The sequence below is a fragment of the Sinohyriopsis cumingii genome, chromosome 8 (assembly GCF_028554795.1).
Source record: "Sinohyriopsis cumingii isolate HCF-2022 chromosome 8, ASM2855479v2, whole genome shotgun sequence".
Lineage (NCBI taxonomy): Eukaryota > Metazoa > Mollusca > Bivalvia > Unionida > Unionidae > Sinohyriopsis > Sinohyriopsis cumingii.
The window spans coordinates 127,225,137-127,247,471 of NC_142968.1; the positions used below are offsets into that span (position 1 = coordinate 127,225,137).

Consider the following 22,335-nt stretch of genomic DNA (forward strand, 5'->3'; position numbering starts at 1 on the left):
TTGATTTTTCTTCTGACAATAATATTTATTCTGATTTTCGATAATAACATCTATTCTGATAATAATATTTATTCTCATTCGGATGTATTGTATTCTCATTCAAATTTATTTCTGATAATGATAATTATTCTGTAATTTGTTGTTTTCGATGATTTTAAGTGCCATATATTCCCATCAAATTATAAAATCAGTCCTATAATTACTACGTTAAGTACCATATAACCCCATCAAATTATAAAATCAGTCCTATAATTATTACTTTAAGTACCATATAACCCCATAAAATTATAAAATCAGTCCTATAATTATTAATTTAAGTATCAGATAACCACACCAAATTATAAAATTAGTCCTATACTTATTACTTTAAGTATCATATAACCCCATAACATTATAAAATCAGTCGTATAATTATTACTTTAAGTACCATATAACCCCATCAAATTATAAAATCAGTCCTGTAATTATTACTTTAAGTACCATATAACCCCATCAAATTATAACATCAGTCCTATAATTATTACTTTAAGTATCATATAACCCCATCAAATTATACAATAAGTCCTATGATTATTACTTTAAGTACCATATAACCCCATCAAATTATAAAATCAGTCCTATAATTACTACTTTAAGTACCATATAATCCCATCAAATTATAAAATCAGGGAAGAATAAGATCTTTTGTTTAAAATTTGATAATAATATTTATTCTGATAAAAATATTTATCTGATTCTGAAAATAATATTTATTCTGATGAAATTTAGTCAAAATGTATCTTTTTTCATTGATTTTAGTCGATTTGTTGGTAGAAAATCTGTTAAATAACTAATTCTTGAAGGGTCAAACCACACGCAGTTTTCTAAGTAATTTTAGGATTTATTTATAACTTTATTAATTTTGTTCATTTTGTTGTAGAAATTTAATCAGAATCAGATTTTTTTTTTTTAAAAAAAAAAAACATTACTTCAGACTGTTTTATGAGAAATTATCAAAAAATCATCAAAATCAATTAGAAAAGCGCGTGAGGTTTGACCCTTCGAGAATCAGTAATTTAACGGATTTGCAAAGATCATTTAATAATAATAATAATAATAATAATAATTATTATTATTATTATTCTGATAAAAATATTGATTATGTAATTTTCTGTTTCTAGTAGGATTTTAACAATTACGTGTGCCATTCACCCTATCAAATTATAAAATCTGACTGATTTTCATGATTTTAAGTACCATTCACCCTATCAAATTATAAAATCTGAATGATTTTCAGAATTACAAGTACCATAAACCCTATCAAATTTGAGAATTAGTGAAGAACAAGATTATAATATTTATTCTGATAATAATATTTGTTCTGATAAAAATATTTATTTTTATTCTGATAATATTTTTATGCAATTTTCTATTTTCGATGAAATTTTTGTTATTTTAAGTTCCATATACCCCCATCAAAGTATAAAATCTGAACGAGAATTAGCGAAAAATAAATTGTTATAATATATTTCATTTCCCCTAATTAGGAATCAGATTTAAAATCAATCAGGTACGTGAAGATCTATGATCTTACATGCAAATTCAAATTCAGAATTTCATTTCGTAAATCGAGTAACCATCTGGATCGGTCAGTCATTTTTTGAAATGTATCATTGATAATAGCGGATTATGAAATCGCAGATAAACCGGATTAACAGGCTCTTGTACAATCAAATATCCAGGAGGTACTTGATGCGTGAATATATACAGAATATATCATTGCTGAGCCTGATTTGATTTTTCAAGATCGATTTGACAGCTGCCGTCATTTGCATCACATACAATTAACTGCAATTGTTGATGTAATATTTACACTTCCTGGTGAAATATGGCGGCCTCCACCGTATGGATCATTGTTATGTTTGAGAATATTTCATGGCGGGGATATTTTTTCTTTACGGCTAATATTTTTGGAAAGTTTTCATTAATGACGTTGTTTAGTGATTTTTTTTGTAATTCGTCCATATTAAATCCTGGTACTATAAAATTTGGTAATTGTTCTTCTGTGATCGCGTAGTGTCTTGGGAACGGAGGAATTTTGATGCGTTACATTATTCCCAGTCAACCACAAATACGACGTTCGTTTTATTGACAAACTCGAGGTATGATGCAACCTGGTTTAGATGCTGTATTGGCTGAATTATCTGTTGCTTTATATCATCGTTGTAATGTTGTGTGACACTGGAAAATAAAGTTTTGTAATTTATTACTTACTTTGTTCATGTTCAGACTTAACGACCTCGGAAAATTACTAGATTTGTTTTTCGTCGATGAAAAATTTATTCTTCTCGTCTATACAAGATATATCGTCATGATATAATAACCTAGGATGTCTTGTACCATCAAACTTAGTAATATAATAAGATATATATGCTATGTTCCATGGATGAGTTTTTCGATACTCTGGAAGTTTTGTATGTATTTTCTTATCCGTGAGGAAATCGTCTCGTTATGGTTCTGGTGGTCCTTGATAAACAGGTGGTATCTCAGGCCATACTAACACGCTTCGGATTGATGATTGGTATATAAGGCTAAAGCCTCATGATATCAATGAAAATAATTTAGAATATGCGAAAGTCGATGTGTGTAATTTTATTATATCCTCATGTAATTTTGTATTTGTGCACGTGCATATTTTTTGCGATGATATTAAGAATACTAGCAATCGTTGTTGCAGCTGAAACACAAATTGTTACAACTGGTGGTGATGTCTTTGTTTTTGTTGATAGTATTACACCGTTTCCAGCGATAACAGCAGACGCTGAATAAACAATTAGGTCAACAACAACTATACTTCTGCGATATTTGTTTTACTTTTACTGTAAACTCGTCAACGATATTTTTTTAGTTTCGTTTGCCATTCACGTGCTTGATTATATCTGTAATGTTGAACTTTCATTGTGGAGCTAATTATATTTTAAGTAGGTGGTAGTTTAGCAATTAATTCAAGACACCAATAGTACAACACGGGGTTACCTTTTTCTTCGGGTTCAACCAGGAATGTTCCCTCGTCGTTTTCATCCAACATAACTAACATATATCCAGTAAACTCGTTAATTGGATCACGCCGTGGTATTGTGGTGGATATCGTGAATGTCGTAGTACCAAGTACTGAGAATCTGTATAACCTGGTAACCTCAGCGCAATGTTTAATGGATTTATTAAGTGGGGACCACAATGTTGCTCTAGATGCTACCGTACACTGTTGTTAATGGCTCTATTTATGTTAATACGAAAATTTAAAAACGTTTGTACATGATTAGAATATTCAGGTCTAAATGTGGTCATTCGATCATTGATTGTCATTAAAGATTTCATCATCGGAATGTTGCTATCATCGACATATTTTTTCGTTGCAGCTTGATTCTGTTTTTCCAAGGCCAGTAATTTTATTATTAGTCATGTTTAGAGAACCAGTCATTGTATCAGCTGCGGTTAATAAACGATCATTGATCTCAGTCCTGATCATTATGTTGTTGTTGTCTACATATCTTTTTATACCACATCATCATCTGATTTTGGTTCTCTCACATTAATATGTGTATTTTTACTCATATTGAGATCGCCATACATAATATATCCAATTATTCTGATACGTTCAGCAATTTCTCCCATGATTGACAGAACTGATTCCTCCGAGTTTTTGATGTTACCGTTTTTAGTAAACATCACTAAGTTATCTTATGTTACATATGTAACCTGCAGCATAATATCTGTCAACGGGATATTACTCGTCTTTAATCGCCCTTGTTTATCTTGAAAAACAACGACTTCATTTTGGTCCACATTTGCAAGACTCAAATGATTGGCGAGTTCATCCTTGACCTCGTCAAGGGTTGCATATTTAGATAAGTCACCTTGAGGTTTGCCCTGAGTCTTACTCATATAAGATCTTCGGTAAATATTTACCTTTATACTTTAAGATCTGTTAAAAACGACGGTGTACGGTTATTATACCGTCTGATTGTATACTCGTGCACGACTTTATGAGGTGATAGTGTTGATGAAGACACGGCGTCGAGTACAGCAATTACTTCACTCCCGCATATTGGCGGATTGTTGTTGTCTGTTTTGGTAATGTTTAATGCCAGACTGGAGTTTCTGCGTAATTTAAAAATTCTTTTGGTGGAGCCAACCCATACGAATCAAAATAAACAGTTCCACGTGGATCAAATGCATATGCCATCCAATGAATATCTGGACCGGAATTTTTATCGAGATTAATAATGCCTGTTTCAGTATTGTTTGGTTGCTTTGGTAATTGATCACGCATAAAACAAAACTCTGAAATTTTTTATATTTAATTTTTTAGCAGCATCGAGTAAATCAAAATTTGACACAGGAAGAATCAGCGAAATGTTCCTGGAAGTCTCAGACCTCTAGCAATCTTAGACCCCTTCCCTTTTTTTTAGAAGTCTTTATTCCTTTTCCTGTTGCTTTCTTTAATGCCATTCCAGCAGCAGGTCCAGCAGCACCAAGTGTAGCTGCTTTTGCAACTGCTGAAATATCACCTGTTTTAACCACGTCTTTAATGGCATCCGCAGAAAGATCAAATTTAACACCGGTATTTTATTGTTTGGCGTTACTGAAGTGCTTAAGTTGACGTTCAGTCAGTGATAGTTTATTTTGACCACCTCTGATCTGATCTTTTTAGTGTTATTTTTTGTTCCAGAATTCTTCTTTTTTTAATACTATTTGTACTTTTTTAATCTGGCCAGGAGTCAGACTGACAATAACATGATGATATGACATTATAAATATCATGAGCGGTTTAATTACATGTTTTCTACTGGGGCATCAATAACTCTCATTCGTCCAACAACACCTTCAAGTAGCATTGTTTTGTCTGAGAGTATAACAGCGATTGCTCTGTAATTAGCTATAGCTCCTCTTAAAACACGAGCTCGAAAGTGTATATCAGCGACAGATTGTCTAAATAAATCTAGATGTTCCAGCGAAATGTAATAAATCGGATGCAACGTTGTAAAATTTAGTTGTGCTATTTGTAGACCGGAATCAACATTTTGATCACGTCCCACGAATGTCATGAAACGATGATATGCACGTGCTACATGATTTTGATCAAAATTCAATAATATATCATCGGATGGTTCTTAATGTCTATTTATTCTCAGTGAAACCTTTGTAATACCAAGTTTGTTAAATATCCTTATAGTGTGTGTTTGTGAGTTTACTCGTGCAGCTTCTTGGAAAGCAACAAATATAAGTCGCGGTGCAGACACACCTTGCTGTGATGCTATCTACCATGTGAATAAACCGTTAGTGTTACTTTGAACACTGTTTGTTGTCACCTTCAACCATGATAATGTTTATTTACCACATGAGTCCATAAAGGAGAGCAACCGCTGTTCTTCAGCGAGCGATGGTATCATTGTTGGCATCCACAACGAAAGTTTTGTCAGCATTACTTTACCAGCATCACCGAAAGGACGCCATATTGCATCGTCGTCAGTAGCCTTTCTTACAAGCACAGCTGTACGCTTGGCTCCAAAAATACCTTTTCTAACATTTCTGCAAAATCCAAAGATATGTGACAGTGGAATTGCGCATGAAAATATTATACTTCCATCTTTCAGCATTGCTTGACGCGTTGCAAATCCTAAGTTGAATTCTGGATTAACACCATGAACCACCGGCCACACATCAGCGTCAGCAGCGTTTCTTGGTTGTCTTATAATGTACTGTATGTTATTAGGGTGGTCAGAAGTGTCTTTGACAAACATCATTGACGGACCATCTGATCTTGAATAATTGTTGGAATATCTTGCTAGACTCAATATCGTCGTAGCAACATCGACATCATTTTTTACTATCTCAATGTTTTTTTTTCCGTCAGTCATGTCTGTAGCACTGTTAGGTAACGCAATACCTTTATTAACGAAACCAATTCTAACATCAGCTCCATATTCGGTATTATATGTTTTCAGAATTTCACCTTCTACTTCAGTAAATGCTTCAGCGAGTAAGAAATATCTACTTGTATCCTGAACTTGCAGCTCAGTTCGACCACGTTGATTTGGCTCTCGTGCGTCATAAGAATAATACTTATAATCATGTACCGATTCATACTTGAAAACTGACGCATCCATGTCGAATGCGAAATAAGATACACGTTTGAACATTTCATTATAATTGTTATCGTCTTACACGAGACCACTACCTGCTATTAATCTTGCAGCTATATATTTGTTTTCTTTTGGCGATATGGGTAAACCAGCCAACTCTGCATTTTTTTTTAAAATTTGCAGCTTGGTTTATTATTTCACTGGCATTTACAGGCATAACTTCAGTTATGGGTAATTTTACTGGGTGTGGTTTTCGTCGTATTAATCGTGCTAGTTTATCCTTGATTGCGGAGAAAACTTTACCAGAAACATCACTAACAACACCAATACCTTTATCACGAACAACGTCAATAGCTTTCACAGTTGCTTTGCAATCGGTATTGTTTTTGGGGCTATCCTTCTAAATAGACCCTGAACAACATCACAGAGTCCATCACCGTAAAATGCTTCGTATGTAGGTAATCGTAAATTTATCACCCTGACCAGTCTAGGTCTAAGTTGAGAATTAGGTACGATCGTTTTCTTTTAATCATTGTATTTAATTACATACCCTCAATCACTGTCATAATCATCAACGATTTCATCAATAAGAGGCCGATAAATATATATATCCATGATACCGCCTGTAAATAATCGTTGACAAATATCAGCCGCTTCATTAATAATTCCTGGAGAATTATTACCAGCTCATTATGCCAGCTCATTCTGCTGCTGTAAAAATGTCTCCAATTCTTCTTTCTGTCTCTGTTTAAAATCCTCGACTTGTGTCAAGGAAGGAGAAAGTGGCGGATGTGCTGGTACCGAAATAAATTCTTGCGAAGAAGAGAGAAAATCCACTAAATCCAATTAAAATCGGTTTCTTCTGGAAGTAGGACCGTGTTGACTTTGGTAGCGGCTGATATGTCATCACTTTTCATCTCCATGGTCGGTGCACCCCAATTCATCGGCTTCTTAGTTTCCGTCATGTTTCAAAACTCTGACGCATCGATTCACTGCGCACAGATGCTAGCGCATCTATATATGGAATGTGACGTCACAATCAGCTCTCTTCGGACTGGAAGACAGACTCCACACTGTGACTGAATTTTGTAACGCGTATTGATATTGGTGAAAAAAACTCAATCCGTTTCAATCCGCTCTTTCACTATAAATAACCGCTGTTCACTTCATTCCCTTCCCTTGTTCTTGACACAATATGTGGACTAACGTTGAATCATCAACTCTCGTATCGTCGACGCTGTTCCGTAAGCACTTACCCATGTATGTCAGATCATCATGGACAATCATCCGGATCACCGATACGAACGTTTAGAAAAGAAGGACCTATGTGAAGAAACAAGCCTGTCTGAAGAGAGTCCTCATCTAAGGTCCAGAAGTCAGAAGTCTGAGGAAGAGAAGACCTGTGCGATGTCCTCTATGTTATCGGAATGGTTAAAAAAAAAAAAAAAACACAAAGCCCCTTTTTCATCAATCTATGTAAGTGTTATATATATCCATGTCTCTACTGCATTTGTCACTACCTAGAGCAGCGGGTATTCAGGTCAGACCCTTGCGACATTGTTGCCAACGTCTAGTACCGTGATGTCACCTCACCTGTTCCATTTTTATTCACCCTACACAAAACCCAAATTTCCCTTGTCAGTATACAGGCCCAATATTCTCCATGTTAAATTCTCATTGTCAGTAAACGTGCCCAGGGGGTCCGTAAAAATCTTGCCCGTATACGTGCCCAAGGGGTATTGTAATGGTAATTCCCATTGTCCGTGTATTGTCCACCCCACCCCACCCCTTCACTACTGAGGAGCTCAAAGACATTAAACACATATGATTTTAAACTAAGTAACGGGTAGAAGCGCAACCAAAAAGTTTTGTTAAATCAACAAATAATATAATTCTGTAAGCTACAAAATGAAAATTGAAGAGGAATTTACATTATTGTGAATTATGTCCATAATAACTCTAAAAGTATTATCACAAGTCCAAAAGAATAGAGTATTTCGAATGAATGCGCTGATGTACCAATTGCTTTGAATGTGCTGAAGTGCAAATAGTCTTGCTGAATCACAATGATATAATGCAGAATGAATTCACAATAATTCCAAAATAGTAATTTAGTCAAACAGTCTTATGAGCACTTTGTAATTATAGTAAATATATACCTCCACAACTATATTACAAATGCGTAGCAATTTATATCTAGGTGACCAGCGGTGGTTTTAGGGCTGTGCGAGCCTGGTGCCCGGTGCGAAACAAAAACAATAGGCTTCCAAAATCTAATTTCTACATCAATGAAAAAAATTATATGGAATATTCATAGAAACATACAGGTTTGTCTTCAAAATCAAATTTAGTTTTAAATAATCTGCTTTAGTTGTAATCTGTTTTATACAAACTACACTATTGTCGCAGCCCTCCCACGGTACGATCGCACCTTTCGGACCTCGCTAAGGCCGCTGATGGCGTGACAGTTGTCGCAAAACTCAGTCATACTAATGAAAAATTACCTCAAAACTGTAAATAGGTTCTGGGTCTAGAATCCGAACCCGAGTTTACAACCTATTTATAGCATAACTATATTAAAATATAAATGATCATTACAATCTACAATCATGGACAAAAGTTAAACACACAATAAATGTACATAACATAATAGCTCAGTCTTTCTTTGAAAGAGCGGGGCATAAAAATTAGATTTTGTATTTGTTTGTTATTTGTAGTAAAATATTTTCTGCCAAATTCGAATTGCAGGAACTGTGTCCTGCCGCTAACCTGCACTTATTTATTTATTTTGATTCAATGGCGTTCGTGGAGCTATTCTGACAGGAATCAGACAGACGAAATCTTAGGGATGAGTGGATGTTATTGTCTGGATATGAATGTTGGGATAGATATTATTTTGCCAGGAGTTATTTTTACTCTTACACCGGATTTTGCGACTTCGTAGCCTAGAACTTAAAAGCCCAAATAGTCAAATGTTAATGCTAACTAACATATGGTGTGGATGTTCTAAAAATCCTGGTTGTATGCGATGAGCTTTCAATATAAGAGACTTTAAAGGAAGATATTGAGTTCCGTTTGATAATGATCAAGGCTGCAGATCCAACTGATTGTATGTTATTGCGTCTTCCGGAAGAAACGTTACGTATTCAACGTTTGATTGATGTTAAACAACATTAAGTAAATGATACTGTCAGTATAAATAATTGGATTAGATTACTACAGATCCAGGATTTAACACTAGATTAATATAATGTGATGTCAGTGTACTGGTTGTAGAAGAATGCAGTCAGATATGTGACCTCTGAATGACAGCAAAGCCAAGGGAGTTTATGTTTCAAGTGTGTGTAAGTACTGACTATGTCATTGTATGAAAATTACCCCCCCCCCCGACGTATATTAAAATGTAAAATACGTTTTTTACGCATTTATTTCTTATTCTCGATTCCACACGTTTGGTTCTTACTGGCACAAAGTTTATTTGGAAAAGCGAGACGACTTGGTCATTTACTTCAAGATAAAAGCAAGTTTCATACCTTCAAGAATATCATATTGAATATGCTTACCATTTGAAAAGAGGCAATTGTCACCAAAATATTCTGTTCAAAATAATATTAATTTTGGACATATGGGATACCACATCCGTGTTTTCTTGACAAGCAATATGTCGGTCTATTCTACGCACAGCTTTGAAAAGATGTGATGTTTTTAATCCATCGGGCTATAGAAATGAAATACATTACTTTGGACTCCTTCTGTCAGCAGTTCAGTCGAGTAATTAGTTAGGTTTATAGCTAGTTTTACAAAATTCAATGTAACAATGCCAATAAATGGCAAGAGATATTAAGCAAACTAAACCGATCTTCTAAAAAGATTAGTAAAGTTCAACGTTTTAAAACAATAAGCTATTATGTGGAAGAGAAACAACTATGAATAGGCTGTAATGTGTTTACAATGTGTTGTTTATGGGGAAAAATTACTAAAGAATTTAGAAATGGAGTATACGATGGGGAATTTCTTGAGAATACTGTTCTAGCGACAAGTTGATGCATTGTGTAGCAGACATCTCATTACGTGTGGAACAACTTCTTGCAAAATTGGAAACTTGGATTAAGATGCAGAATTTTTTTAAGGTATACATTTCCATCTTTGATATAATGTATTTATTTGTATGATTCTAAAGGCAGACATGAATTTTCTCCATTTTAAAGTGGAATTCTGCTTTTCTCCTGACTTGAATCAGACTTTTCTTGATATAGTCCATTTTTTATATCATCTCCAATCTGCTTTTTTCAAAATGGTCTGTTCTGTCTCATTCGAAAAGAACCTTGTAAATTATTCATTCCATATATCAGTTAGCACATGACTCTCATAAAGAGTATTCTGATTGGTCAAAGGTTTAAATTCATACAATGAATCTTTGTGTAATGGAAACTGATGGCAATGGAAAGAAGACTCACGCTTGCAAAACATGGCATCCCAAGTTGTTGAGAGAGAGGATAACACGAAAAGTTTAGATAAAGGTTTAAAAAACGTATGGAAATGAAAATGGCTGGAGCATAAAGTTGACAGAAATTTAGTTGGTCAGTTTATATGAAAACTGAATGCTAGACGACTGGCATTTTGTGTCTTATGCAAGAATGATCTGAATTATGGTAATCGTGGTTGGAAGAGTTTGGAACAGTACCTACAAAAAAAGTTGCACATGGAAAAATCGAAGCTCAGAAGGCATCTGAAAAAAGTGCAGTTAATTACTATAAGAAGAAAGATTTTTTGCATGAGAGAACAGATGTAGCCCTCTGTCAGAATATGCACACTGCATGTCACCAATACAATCACCAGCTTGAAAGGAGAAAGGCTTTCATTGAGAAGGAAAAGAAACAATTGCACATTGAGCCAAAAATAAGTGAGTGATGACAAAAAGGAAGGCTAAAGAAATCTTTGCTAATGTTGTAGCTGACTTGGTGTGTAGGTGGCAGCTACATTGGGGAATTAGCTAGTAGAGCCAACAAACAAACATCTGTTACATATTTCTTTAATTCAAACTCAAAAGCTACCTGCCAGTTCTGCCTCTGGTATATATATCAGCCTAGAGGAACTTCACAGGAGACATCCTGATATCATATTTCTGTTACTGGCTTGAATTGTTTCTAGTACATAGATTTGTGTTTCCTACATTAAACTAAACATTTGATATCTCACTAATGAGTTGCCTAGAAGTTGATTTGAAAACATATAAATGATTATAATATATCTGATCAGACTCATACTCACTTTCAACCTCTTCCTCAAAATACAAATGTTAAATAAATGTAGTTAAAGTGTAAAGGTTGGCAAAGATTGTCAGAGTTTATTTACTAAGTATCTATTTCTTTAAAATCTATATATAAGATACTCTTGCTAATTAGAGAAACTTAATCTACTATCTTGTCTCTAATATCATCAGCATTTTCAAAATCTAAAACTAATTGTAAGTCCTGTAAATAATCATTTAATTAATTTGCATAAATACAAATGCCTGCTCTCACTTACATAGACCATAGAGCTAGACCTGTTAAACCAAATGATTAATGTTCATAAGGTCATGGGTGAGTGTGCTGTAAAGATTCTGCTTGTATTGTTTTGGAAGATGTGGATTCTATTCAACATGACTATGTACCAGACTAGAAAATTGGAAAACAGTTAAATCATATAGAAGTCCCTACTACACTAAAGCCACATAAGAGCTTGACTGGCATATCAACAGCTTGTGTCTAGTGGAGAAAAAGACAAGTGAATGTATGGGATTATTTGTATATAGTTGATGTACTTGCATGTTTATTTTACAGATTTGTTACGAAAAGAGAGAAGTATAATATATTTGCTGCAAAAATTGACAAATTATTGTGACTTAATTATGATGTGAACACTGATATGCACATGAAATAACTTCAGCATCAATAGCATTGGAAAACAAATTCATGTGACTATAAATATTTTGAAATTATTGAAGTAAAGAACATTTTTGATAAGTTTATTAGTTTTTCAAATGATTATTTTGGATTATTTTATGATCATAAGTTGCACAAGGAGCTGTTTTTTATGAGTGTAAAAACTAAGATGCATTGCCCCTTGAGTCCCTGTTGGAGGAGGACCCCCAAACCTCCCTTACATTTTTTTTCAGCTTTTTTAATGGAAGAGCAAAATCATGTCTGTAAAAGATACATAGTAAATAGGATTTTCAGGGTAACAGGTTCAAGAAGGTCATGGAGTGGGTCTTCATATTGACATTTAGAAATCACATTTTCATGTGCATTTTGAGTCAGAATGTGGGATATTTTTGTACACTTTATGAATATCACTTTTCTTAATTAAAGTATGATCATTCTTTCTTGATACAAAATGGATTTTGTACCCAAAATAATGTGATCCAGTTTTCACAGAAATGATGTATCGTTGCACAGAATTGGCTGACATGGATCTTAGATTTCACATTTTTAGGTGGAATCATATATATATATAAGGATCTTAGATATTACATTTTAGGTGGAATCGTACCACTAGCAAGCATGCACACTGTGATGCCTTTCCTACATAGCTACCTGTTTTTCATTAACAGCATCCTGTTCTGAAAATTATGATAAGCTTATTTCTCAGCAATTTTCCTGTTTTCTTCTCATGTTTTTATTTATTTTCAGAGCAGAATGGCAGGTATCTTACGGAGACTTCGAGGTTCACGTGCGGAAGGGGCAGTTAACTATAGTACCCTAAATGGAGTTGAATCAGAACCAGTCTGGATACATCTGTATTGTGGATATGATGGCGAGTCTGTAAATGTGGATAGCTTGCGTTTAAAAAATGAAGATTTATCTCAAACATCAGCCTTCTATCTGGAACCCCTATCTGTAGAGACAGTTTGTAAATCTCTTGCAAAGCGTCTTAAAGTATCACCCCTTGTTGCAAAATTATTTGGTGTAGCTGTGAAGACCAAAAAGGGGCATGCCTTTTTTTGGAAGAGTCCACAGGACATAGTGAGAAAAACACACCCATCTGAAGAATTTTATTTTAGAATACGTTACATTCCTCTTGAGGATAAACTTAAGCAGCTTTTGAACATTGATGTTGTCGGATTCAATTACTTGTATTTCCAAGTTCGCGATGATTTTATTCATGATAGATTCACAGATCCCTCCTGTCTCAAAAAGGATGGTAAGGATAATAATATCAGGGATTTAGCTCGAGCAGTTTTGTATGGTTGTGCTGTTCTTGATATGATGATCTTCTTACGCAAACAGACAAGGAACAGTGAGGAAAACGTAAATGATGTTTTAAATGATGTGAATAAATTTCTTCCTTGTTCTTTATCCAACATTAGTATTACAGACAAATTTCTTCTAAAATCAGGAATGAGGGATAAACTTTTGAACTTGCGTAATCAACATCCTTCACAGGATGAAAGAGAAACGCAATCCTTGATGACAAGTTACGTTACAAAACTTTTCACAAAGGCAACAACCAGTCTGTATCAGGAACGTTATGAGGCACATGAGCTTGAACTTGGCACCATGTATAATAAAATGGAGGAAGCATTGCACATTTCATCCAAAAGAGATGTGATAATTGTTGTTGATTTTGCTGAGAGAGATGAGCAGAGATCTGAAACCCATCCATATTTGCATATTGCACGCTACAGTCAGAAGTCAATGAAAGAGGTTTGTGTAATAGATAGAATTATGATTAAAAACAGTTGGTATTAACTTTAATTAGCAGATGTAATTAATGGAATTATATGTTTTCTTTTGGTTTTGTTTTAGCCCACCTGATCTAAAAGCCATTTGAGCATAGAGTATCACCAGTCATATATTATTAGTCATCTATCTATCAGTAACTGCATGTTTCCACTCTAGAGTCCATGTTTAGAATCTGGTTTTAAACAAGCTTGGAATATGGATCTATTTCATCAGTATCTTGGAGGAGTTCTATATTAATGATTTTTCTTAATGAGTCACAGAACATAATACAAGTTTAATAATACGCAAGATAAATATATATATTAAACAAAATAATCTTAATCTTATAGACAGAGGTTGTTACCACTTTGGAGACCGTATTTCTCATCCCACTTTAATGAAATTTTTTTAATCTATGCATGATTCAGTAAGATTTTGTTTGAGCTCGTAAACAAGGGAAATCCATGCATACTAATGATTTTTGATTTTGCCACACTGAAAGCTATATTTCTGATTGGATTTTATCAAACTTGAAATTTGGGATTATGTAATCAGGATTTCAGATGAGTTAGATAATGACCAAGATCCAAGCAATCAATACTGATGAGGTGGTGTTGCATCTTATCAGCTAGCATTGTTACCACTACTGAAGCCACATTTCTGATACAGTTTTGATTAGACTTGGAATATTTGCTGATCTTGAACAAGTTTGATATTGAGTGAAAATGTATGCATACTACAGTAATGAGTAATCTCATTGGCAGACTTATTTACCACTTTGGAGGCCGTATTTACCACTCTGTAGGCCATATTTTTGATCCATTTCAGACTAGGAATATATGCTTATATCATTAAGAGCTTGATTGAGTTCGATAATGGAATAGGTATACATTATAATTTCGGGATATCTTGCATCTGATTGTCTGAACTTGTTACATGTCTAGATCTAGAGACATTTTTATCCAGTTTCTAATAAACTTGGTAAATGACAGCTTTCTCATTATCGACTAGCCACCATTTAAAGTTCCATCTATTTTTCCAGCTGAGTCAGCCATGTTTACAACACATATTTTTATGACAATTATCAGTCGGCTACTTTAGAAGCTTATGAGAAGGCTGCAATGGTATCTCAAGATTTCGAATGACTTTGATCACAGGCTGGGCATATTAATTATGGCTTTATCTTCAAAAAGAATATAAGACAGGGTTTTCACATGTTATAAAAAGTCAGGGCAATCTGAGTGGAAAATTGAACTTCCCCTTAAGTTGGTAGATTTGAGCTTGCCCTAAAAAAAAAAGTATGATAACATACTAGCCCAACTATGGTAAACAAATAGTGTAAAGTAAACATTGGATATTTGAAGGAAATAACATTATATTTATCTGACAAAAAAGAACTTTTGTTTTCTTTATATCTTTGATTGCATCTTAAAGCATTATACCATATATATGTAACTAGTACATGTACAAACTATGTTTTGATAGATGTGTGAATGAAAAGAAAAAGGTTTGATTACAGATATAATTAGCAGAGTAGAAACATGTATAGAGATTCATATAAGATAATTTGACTGGTGGAGAATGGGTTTGGAATTAGATTTTTAAGGGCGGTTTAGATAAGACTTTGAACTGAAAAATGAACCAGCCAAGAGCATAACTCTCTGAACTTAATTTTAATCAAATTTTAATAGCAGAACCATTTTGTCACATACTCAATTTCTCAATTTACTTAAAGTTTAATTGATAATGTAGATTCAAGTAAAGGTTCCTGTGGGTCCTGGAATCCTGAAAAATTCTGGTATTTAGAATATAAATTTCAAAGGCCTTGAAAAGTCATGGAATTTCTCAAAAGCTTGCATTGTTTTGGAAAAGAAATGAAATTTGTGACAATGGAATTCCAAAAAATGTATAACTGCTAATTTCATAGAGTGCTGAGCATCAATTAAAAACTTATATTGCTTCATGATCGTTGACACCTTTTATCATCATGGAGGAGAGGATATTGGACAAAGCAAAGTAAAGACCTATCTGACCTGCTTTCCAGCTTTGATTATACACAGTCAGAATTGTGTGCCCAAAGAGAAACCTATCATGGGTACTAACCTGGTTGAACAAAACACCAAAACTGCTTTTAAGTACATTTTTAGCTTACCTTTCATACAAGACCTTCTACAGTAACCTTAGCGATGACAGACTGAATCAATGAGTCCACATTCTCCAGTTTCTACCTCAGAGATCTTTTATCCAAAGGGCTCAACTGGATTTGCTTGGGCCTATAGCCATGGTGCAACAGGTCACCTTTCCAGTTTGTCTGAGAGTTTTATAAGATCCAGCTTTATGACTTCCGCTGGATTTGCAAGAGGGAAAATTTTCCCTTTTTGAAGCTGTGCCCCAACAGATGGAGTCTTCTCCAGTTGAGTTACCTGTAAGCTGTCTCAGTTAGGGGACCAGAGGTCACATCTCCTTGGGTAAAAGGATGTACCTCCCTTCACCTTTTACCTATTCTCGTAAGGTATCATGATTGGGTAAAGAATTTGAAGAAGAAACCAATTTTTCTTGTAAAATATCTTTCTTGACAAATACTTAATCATAATATGCATACACTCTCCCAGCCTTCCCAGTCACATCCATATAGAGAATATTAGTAGTAACTGAGGTAATAAGGTGATGCCCTACAGTTTCGTATTTTGCATGGGGTTAGGATTTTAAAGAAAAAGAATTTCCCCGGCTTTCCTCACTGGTTATACTGGCTATTTAAAAAAGACCTTGTATACCTTGGGTATAATTCAAAGAACCTTTAATTCCCTTTATTTTGGTGTATGATTGATGGGTGTATTATGGGTTATGGAGTATACAGCTTGGCCTTACTTCAGATATGCACCTTTCAAAAAAGTGCTAGCTCTACTTGGTCATTTTCACTTCCTCAACTTCAGAGGTAAATTGTATAAAAAAGAGCTGATAACTTTTTTTACATTTTATATATTTGGTAATTCATTCATTGCACTTTCAGAAGCTGGTATTGTCTAGTCTGGCAAAATTCATTTTCCCTATTTTAATAGCTGCTATGTATAGTGTACTTTAGACTAATTCAGACTGATTTTTTAACTCAAGGGAGCAGTCATTTTAGTTAACATTGTGCTTAAATCATGTAAAATTTCCAAAAGTACAATATCCAAAAAAATATCATCCACATTACATTAATGTAGCATAGAGGTATGCCAACATTCTCTCCATTGTGCATGTTTTAAATGCAAACTACTTCACCTTACATACATCACTCTTTCAGAAGTACATATTAACTGGTGAGCGCCCCCTAATATGTTTTGTCACCAACTCCTTTTTCAAGGGGAGATCACTCTGCCTGACCACCACCTATTTGTGCAGATAGCTTTTAGTTCTTTCAGCTAAAAAGTTTTATCTGGGAGGGCGGGATTTGCGAGGTCGTAGTAGTTCTCCTATGGTATTTTGATTGGGAAAGTATTCAAGAAGAAATATATTTTACTAGACAAAAATTAGTGGGTTTTTTTTGCTATCTAGTTGGTCCTAATGAAAATTGCACTGATCTTAGGAAAATATGGCTGCCACAGTGGCCTTCTTGAAAATCTTGCTATCACTACCCATCCTGAATGGTTGATTATATTAACATGGAGTTTTCACTCAAAGGCTTATTATAATGTTTAGTTGGTCCTAAATGAAAATGGTGTTTATTTGATGTCAAAAAAGACCTGCACAGATGTCATCTTGAAAATATTGTTTTCACTGCTCCAGCCGATTGGATAGGTATATTAACAAGGTATTTTTGTGATGTCTGGTTGGTCCTGATGGTGACATTTAGATATTTGCTACACCTGCAGCAGTGGCCATCGTGCATGTCATCTTATTGGTATGACTAAATGGTCATATCAGCATGGGGTTTTCACTCAAGGACTTCTTATGATGTGTAGTTGGTCATAGATGAAGATGGTGCCATTCCAGCTTCCAATATGACTACCATAATGCCAGTCTTGAAAATCTTGCTATCACCACTTCTCCTAAAATGACTGGTCATGTTACCAAAATACTTTTTATGATGTCAAGTTGGTACTGAATTGAAATGGTGCCAGTCTTATATTGACTGTGGCCACAATTGCCATCTCTCTCGAAAATCTTGTTATTGTTTGCTCATCCAAAACAAAGTAGACTCCACCAGAAGACTTCTCATGATGCTGTGTTGATCCCAAATGAAAATGGTGCCAAGTTTACATCCAGTATTTCCACCACAGCAGCTAATTTGAAAATCTCAATCACTGAAGAATATCAAAAAGCAACACAACTTAGTTACAAGGAAGAAATGGTCCTGGATTTTTTGGAATTTTTTCAGCCAGGAGAGTGTCAGTCCCATCAAGGGACTATAGTTTTTATATCACTTTAACGCATTGGTGATGTCAAGCAAAGGAAATGGGATCTACAAGCCTATCCAAAGGGCACACTGAGGCAGCATGTCCAGCTTGACCTTGGTGGGCATTGAACCAACAAATCTTGCATTACAAGGCTGTTGCTCTTCCAGTCTAGTTACTGAAGGTTACACAGACACACACACACATACACAGGTGGTGGATGCTGAACACTCCTCCTAGGATCCAATGACTGTCGGATTGGCCAATATCTCTTCATGTAGTGGGAATCTCTCGCATGACTATCCCATTCACAGAGAAAACAGCAGTAGTTTGTGTTTCCAGTCTGCAGACTAAGCAAGAGAGCAAGAACCTTTATACTGCCACAAAGCTGCCACTGATGTTGATTATAGTTTGTGCACCTGAAAAGCTGTTTCATGTTTTCATAGATTTTCTTCATATGGACTGCATGGCCAACTGGAATTGATGGCAAAACATTACCATTATGCAGCAAAACAGGTTTAAGACTTGTCTTCAATGAATCAATGAACAGTCTCCACTCATCTGGATCGTGAACAATGTTGATGGCTGCCATCACACTATCAAAGTTGTTGCAGGCTATGAGATCACCTTCCATGAAGAAGAATGGGACAGGATGGTCAAGGAGCATAGAAATCCTAACATCACCTGCCAGGAGATTCCACTGCTATCATCCTTTCCCTCTACCTCGTCTGACTTAAGTGAAAATGATTTTGGTGCATCAGGAACCGGTAGTCCTTCTCTATGGGGTACTGGGCATTTTCCTGATGGAATGTTTAGATAATGCACAGTCCACATTTTCTTCTTTGACACCTTTCCCAAGTGGAGGCATCATGCAGAAGTAACAATTGCTGATATGATCCGTTGGCTCTCTCCAAATCATTGGCACTGCAAAAGACATTGATTTCTTTTTATCTGTTCAACAACTGGCAAAGATTTTATGCACAAGTGTTGCAGCGTATGTGTGGGGTCCACCTCTTGTCCTGATCTCCAATTTTGCAACCAAATTACCAGCTTCAGATTGCATCATTCATTGTTTTGCCTAAAAAGCAAGTACTGTCCAAACCCAGTCATAGATTTGTTCATAAATCCAGTCAAAGATGTATTTTAGTCATTTCTGGTTTCAATTGAGATCCCTTCCCTTTATAACCCACTTATCTTCCACCATTCCCAAGTCAAGGGTTGTATATACTGACCCAGTATCATATCTTTAAAACTAGAGCCAGTCAACTGTTTTAAGCAACATTTTTTCCTCAGTGACCCAGAATTAGTAAAGTTTGGCTATATTTATTTCGGAAGCGTTTTGGGTGTAGACCAGTGATTGCTATATTGTCTTTATTTGCAGCTCAAGGAATAGACAAGGAAATCCTCTTTATCCATACATGTTTAAGATTTCTGTTTTATTGTTTGGGGCCCCGAGTGGCTGAGTGGTCTAAAGCGCTCTCCGTTACGGATCACTGCTATCTCACCTCTGTCTGCGTGGGTTCGAGTCCAAGGCTCGGCTAACGTTGGTACGTGGGAAAGCCTGCCGGTAGCTTCTCGTGGGTCGGTGGTTCTTCCCTGGGTTTTCCAGGGTTCTTCCTCCACCAGTTATACTGGCCGCCATGTATAGCCTATCCTGTGCTGAAAAATGGCGTTAAACCCTAGAACAACAACTTTATTGTTTAACACTGCTGTTAAAAGCATCCAGATAAACAAAACTCTTTTTTTTTTTTTTTTTTTTTTTTAATTTTATTTTATTAACCCCGTAATAGGTTGACCAATGGGTCGGGGAACCATCCCAGGGTCACCTTACAATCAAACATTTCTGGTTATCAGATAATCTAGGGATAATAAATATAATCTACAGAGAAAGTGAAAAAGAAAAACACACACACACACACGCATATAGACATGCATATGGCACACAATCTAGGTGACATGGCTTTTGTGATATTACAGTATTTTGTTCCTGTTTACCCTCAAGTCAGAGACAAGTTAAATGTTCATTGTTGAGGTCCATTTTTGAAGAAATTGGTCCTCTTTTTTATTTACCTTAGCAGTGTATTTTTCAATGTTCTTATACATTGCAACTATTTGCTTAAAAGCAAAAATAGAAGGATTTTTCATATTGAATCTGCAAGTATAAATATAATATTTTGCCAAAATAAGCAGAAAATTACCCAAACTGTCCAGTTGTTCACTTCCTAAAAATGTTTCTTTTTTGGACAGATGTACAATATTTGGGCAAAAAGGTGCAAAAACTTCAATAAAACGGTACCAAAACTGTGAAGTAATACTACAGTCATAAAAGAGATGCTCAATACTTTCAGTTTCACTCTTACAGAAAGTACATTTGTTGTCATCAAATATGTTAATTCTTTTAAGAAAATCATTAGTAGCGATTATTCTATGGATTAATTTAAAGTTAAAAGAGATCAACTTGGTATCCTTGGTACAGCATTTTGCCCGGCTATATATATCAGACCACTCCTCACTACTTATATTTTTATTAAATACTTGCATCCAAGTTTCTTGCTTCGTAGTGTGTTGCCTTTTAGCTTCCTGTAAAAGATCTTTGTAAACAAACTTGAGTGAATCTTGTTTTCACAAGTTCGTTATTTTATCCTCCTGCTTATCAAAATTATTATGTACTAGGTGGTTTTTTATGGCATCTTTCCATGCTTTAGGAATTCTGGATATTAAGGAGAAGTATTTCAAGAAATCGTCTCTTCCAGTTTTTTGTTTTATTATCTCAAACGGTATTAAATTACCGTGAACATCTACTAGATCGTTCAGAATTTCAAAACCAGCTTCTGTCCAGGATTTGTATTGATAGATCATTTTAGGGGGGACAAATTTTAAAATACTCATGGATAGATACTCGTTAGGACTTTGCGGTTCTTCTTTCCATTTAGATACTGCCAAAATTACATCTCTCCAGAAACTGTTTTTAATGAACTTACAAAATTCTTCTAATTTCCTTCTCCCTAAATTCCAAATATCCTTTTTATTTCTGAGTATAGTTGTATTGACTAAGTTCTGCCACGTTCCATTTTCCTTTTCCAGCAATCTTTTAACCCATCTTATCTTAATATACCTAATGAATGAAAATATGTGTATCATATTTAGTCCTCCCTCGTTTTCTGGGGAAACTAGTATATCACGTTTTATTCTCTCTACTTTTCCACCCCATACAAATTTAAATAACATACGATTTAGTTCTGCTTCAACTTTTGCTGATGGGTTAGGAAGTGCTGAAAAAAGATGTATGAACATGGGCAGAACAAGAGTCTTTACAACAATTACTTTACCAACTATTGATAGATGTCTTTGACTCCAGCTTGCCAGTATTCGTTTTGCCTTTGTTAGTTTCTTCATATAATTGATTTCCACCATCTGTTGTAAATCTGGAGAAAATTCTATGCCAAGGAGTGTAAAGTTAGAAGAGGACCAAATTAGGCCCATTTCGGGACATATTCTTTCATTAGAAAATTTCCTGTTTCCAATCCAAATAGCTTTTGTTTTTGTTATGTTACATTTAAGTCCCGATAATAGAGAAAAACCTTGCAAGATATTCATAGTTGCTCCAAGAGAAAAACTAGATCCATCAAGAAGAATAAAAGCGTCATCGGCATACTGACCCAATTTATATTCACTGGCGTCAAAGATTACTCCCCGTACATCCACGTTTTGCTTTAAAGTTATAGCTAAAATCTCAACCCCAATGATAAACAAATAAGGTGCAAGGGGATCTCCTTGACGACATCCTCTTTCAAATCTAAAAAAAGATGACATATGTCCATTATTTATAACACAACTATTAGAGTCATTACAAAACAGTTTAAACCACTTACAAACGGAATCACCAAAATTAAAAGATTGTAGAGCTTCTTCCACAAAGATCCAGTTGATTGAGTCAAAGGCTTTTTCAAAATCTATTAACAATAATAAACCATATCTGTTTTCATTCTCAAGTTGGTCCATGATATCATATAATAGTCTGGTGTTTTCTCCAATAAATCTACCCTTCATATATCCTTTCTGAGTATCGCTGATTATTGATGGAAGAACCTTTTTAATCCTAGCTGCAATTGCTCCCGAAGCAATCTT

At 34.9% G+C, this 22,335-nt stretch overlaps 1 protein-coding gene across 1 annotated transcript in view; it reads left to right on the top strand.

Moving 5' to 3' along the window:
- The first annotated feature begins 9,038 nt into the window (after positions 1–9,038).
- Positions 9,039–22,335, top strand: part of LOC149794613 (tyrosine-protein kinase JAK2-like) — a 59,270-nt gene continuing 45,973 nt past the window's right edge. The window contains exons 1-2 of the mRNA XM_089968898.1: positions 9,039–9,469; positions 12,800–13,813. Of these exons, the coding sequence (XP_089825024.1) occupies positions 9,431–9,469; positions 12,800–13,813 (1,053 nt within the window). The 5' untranslated portion in view covers positions 9,039–9,430. The remainder of the gene's footprint in view (positions 9,470–12,799; positions 13,814–22,335) is intronic.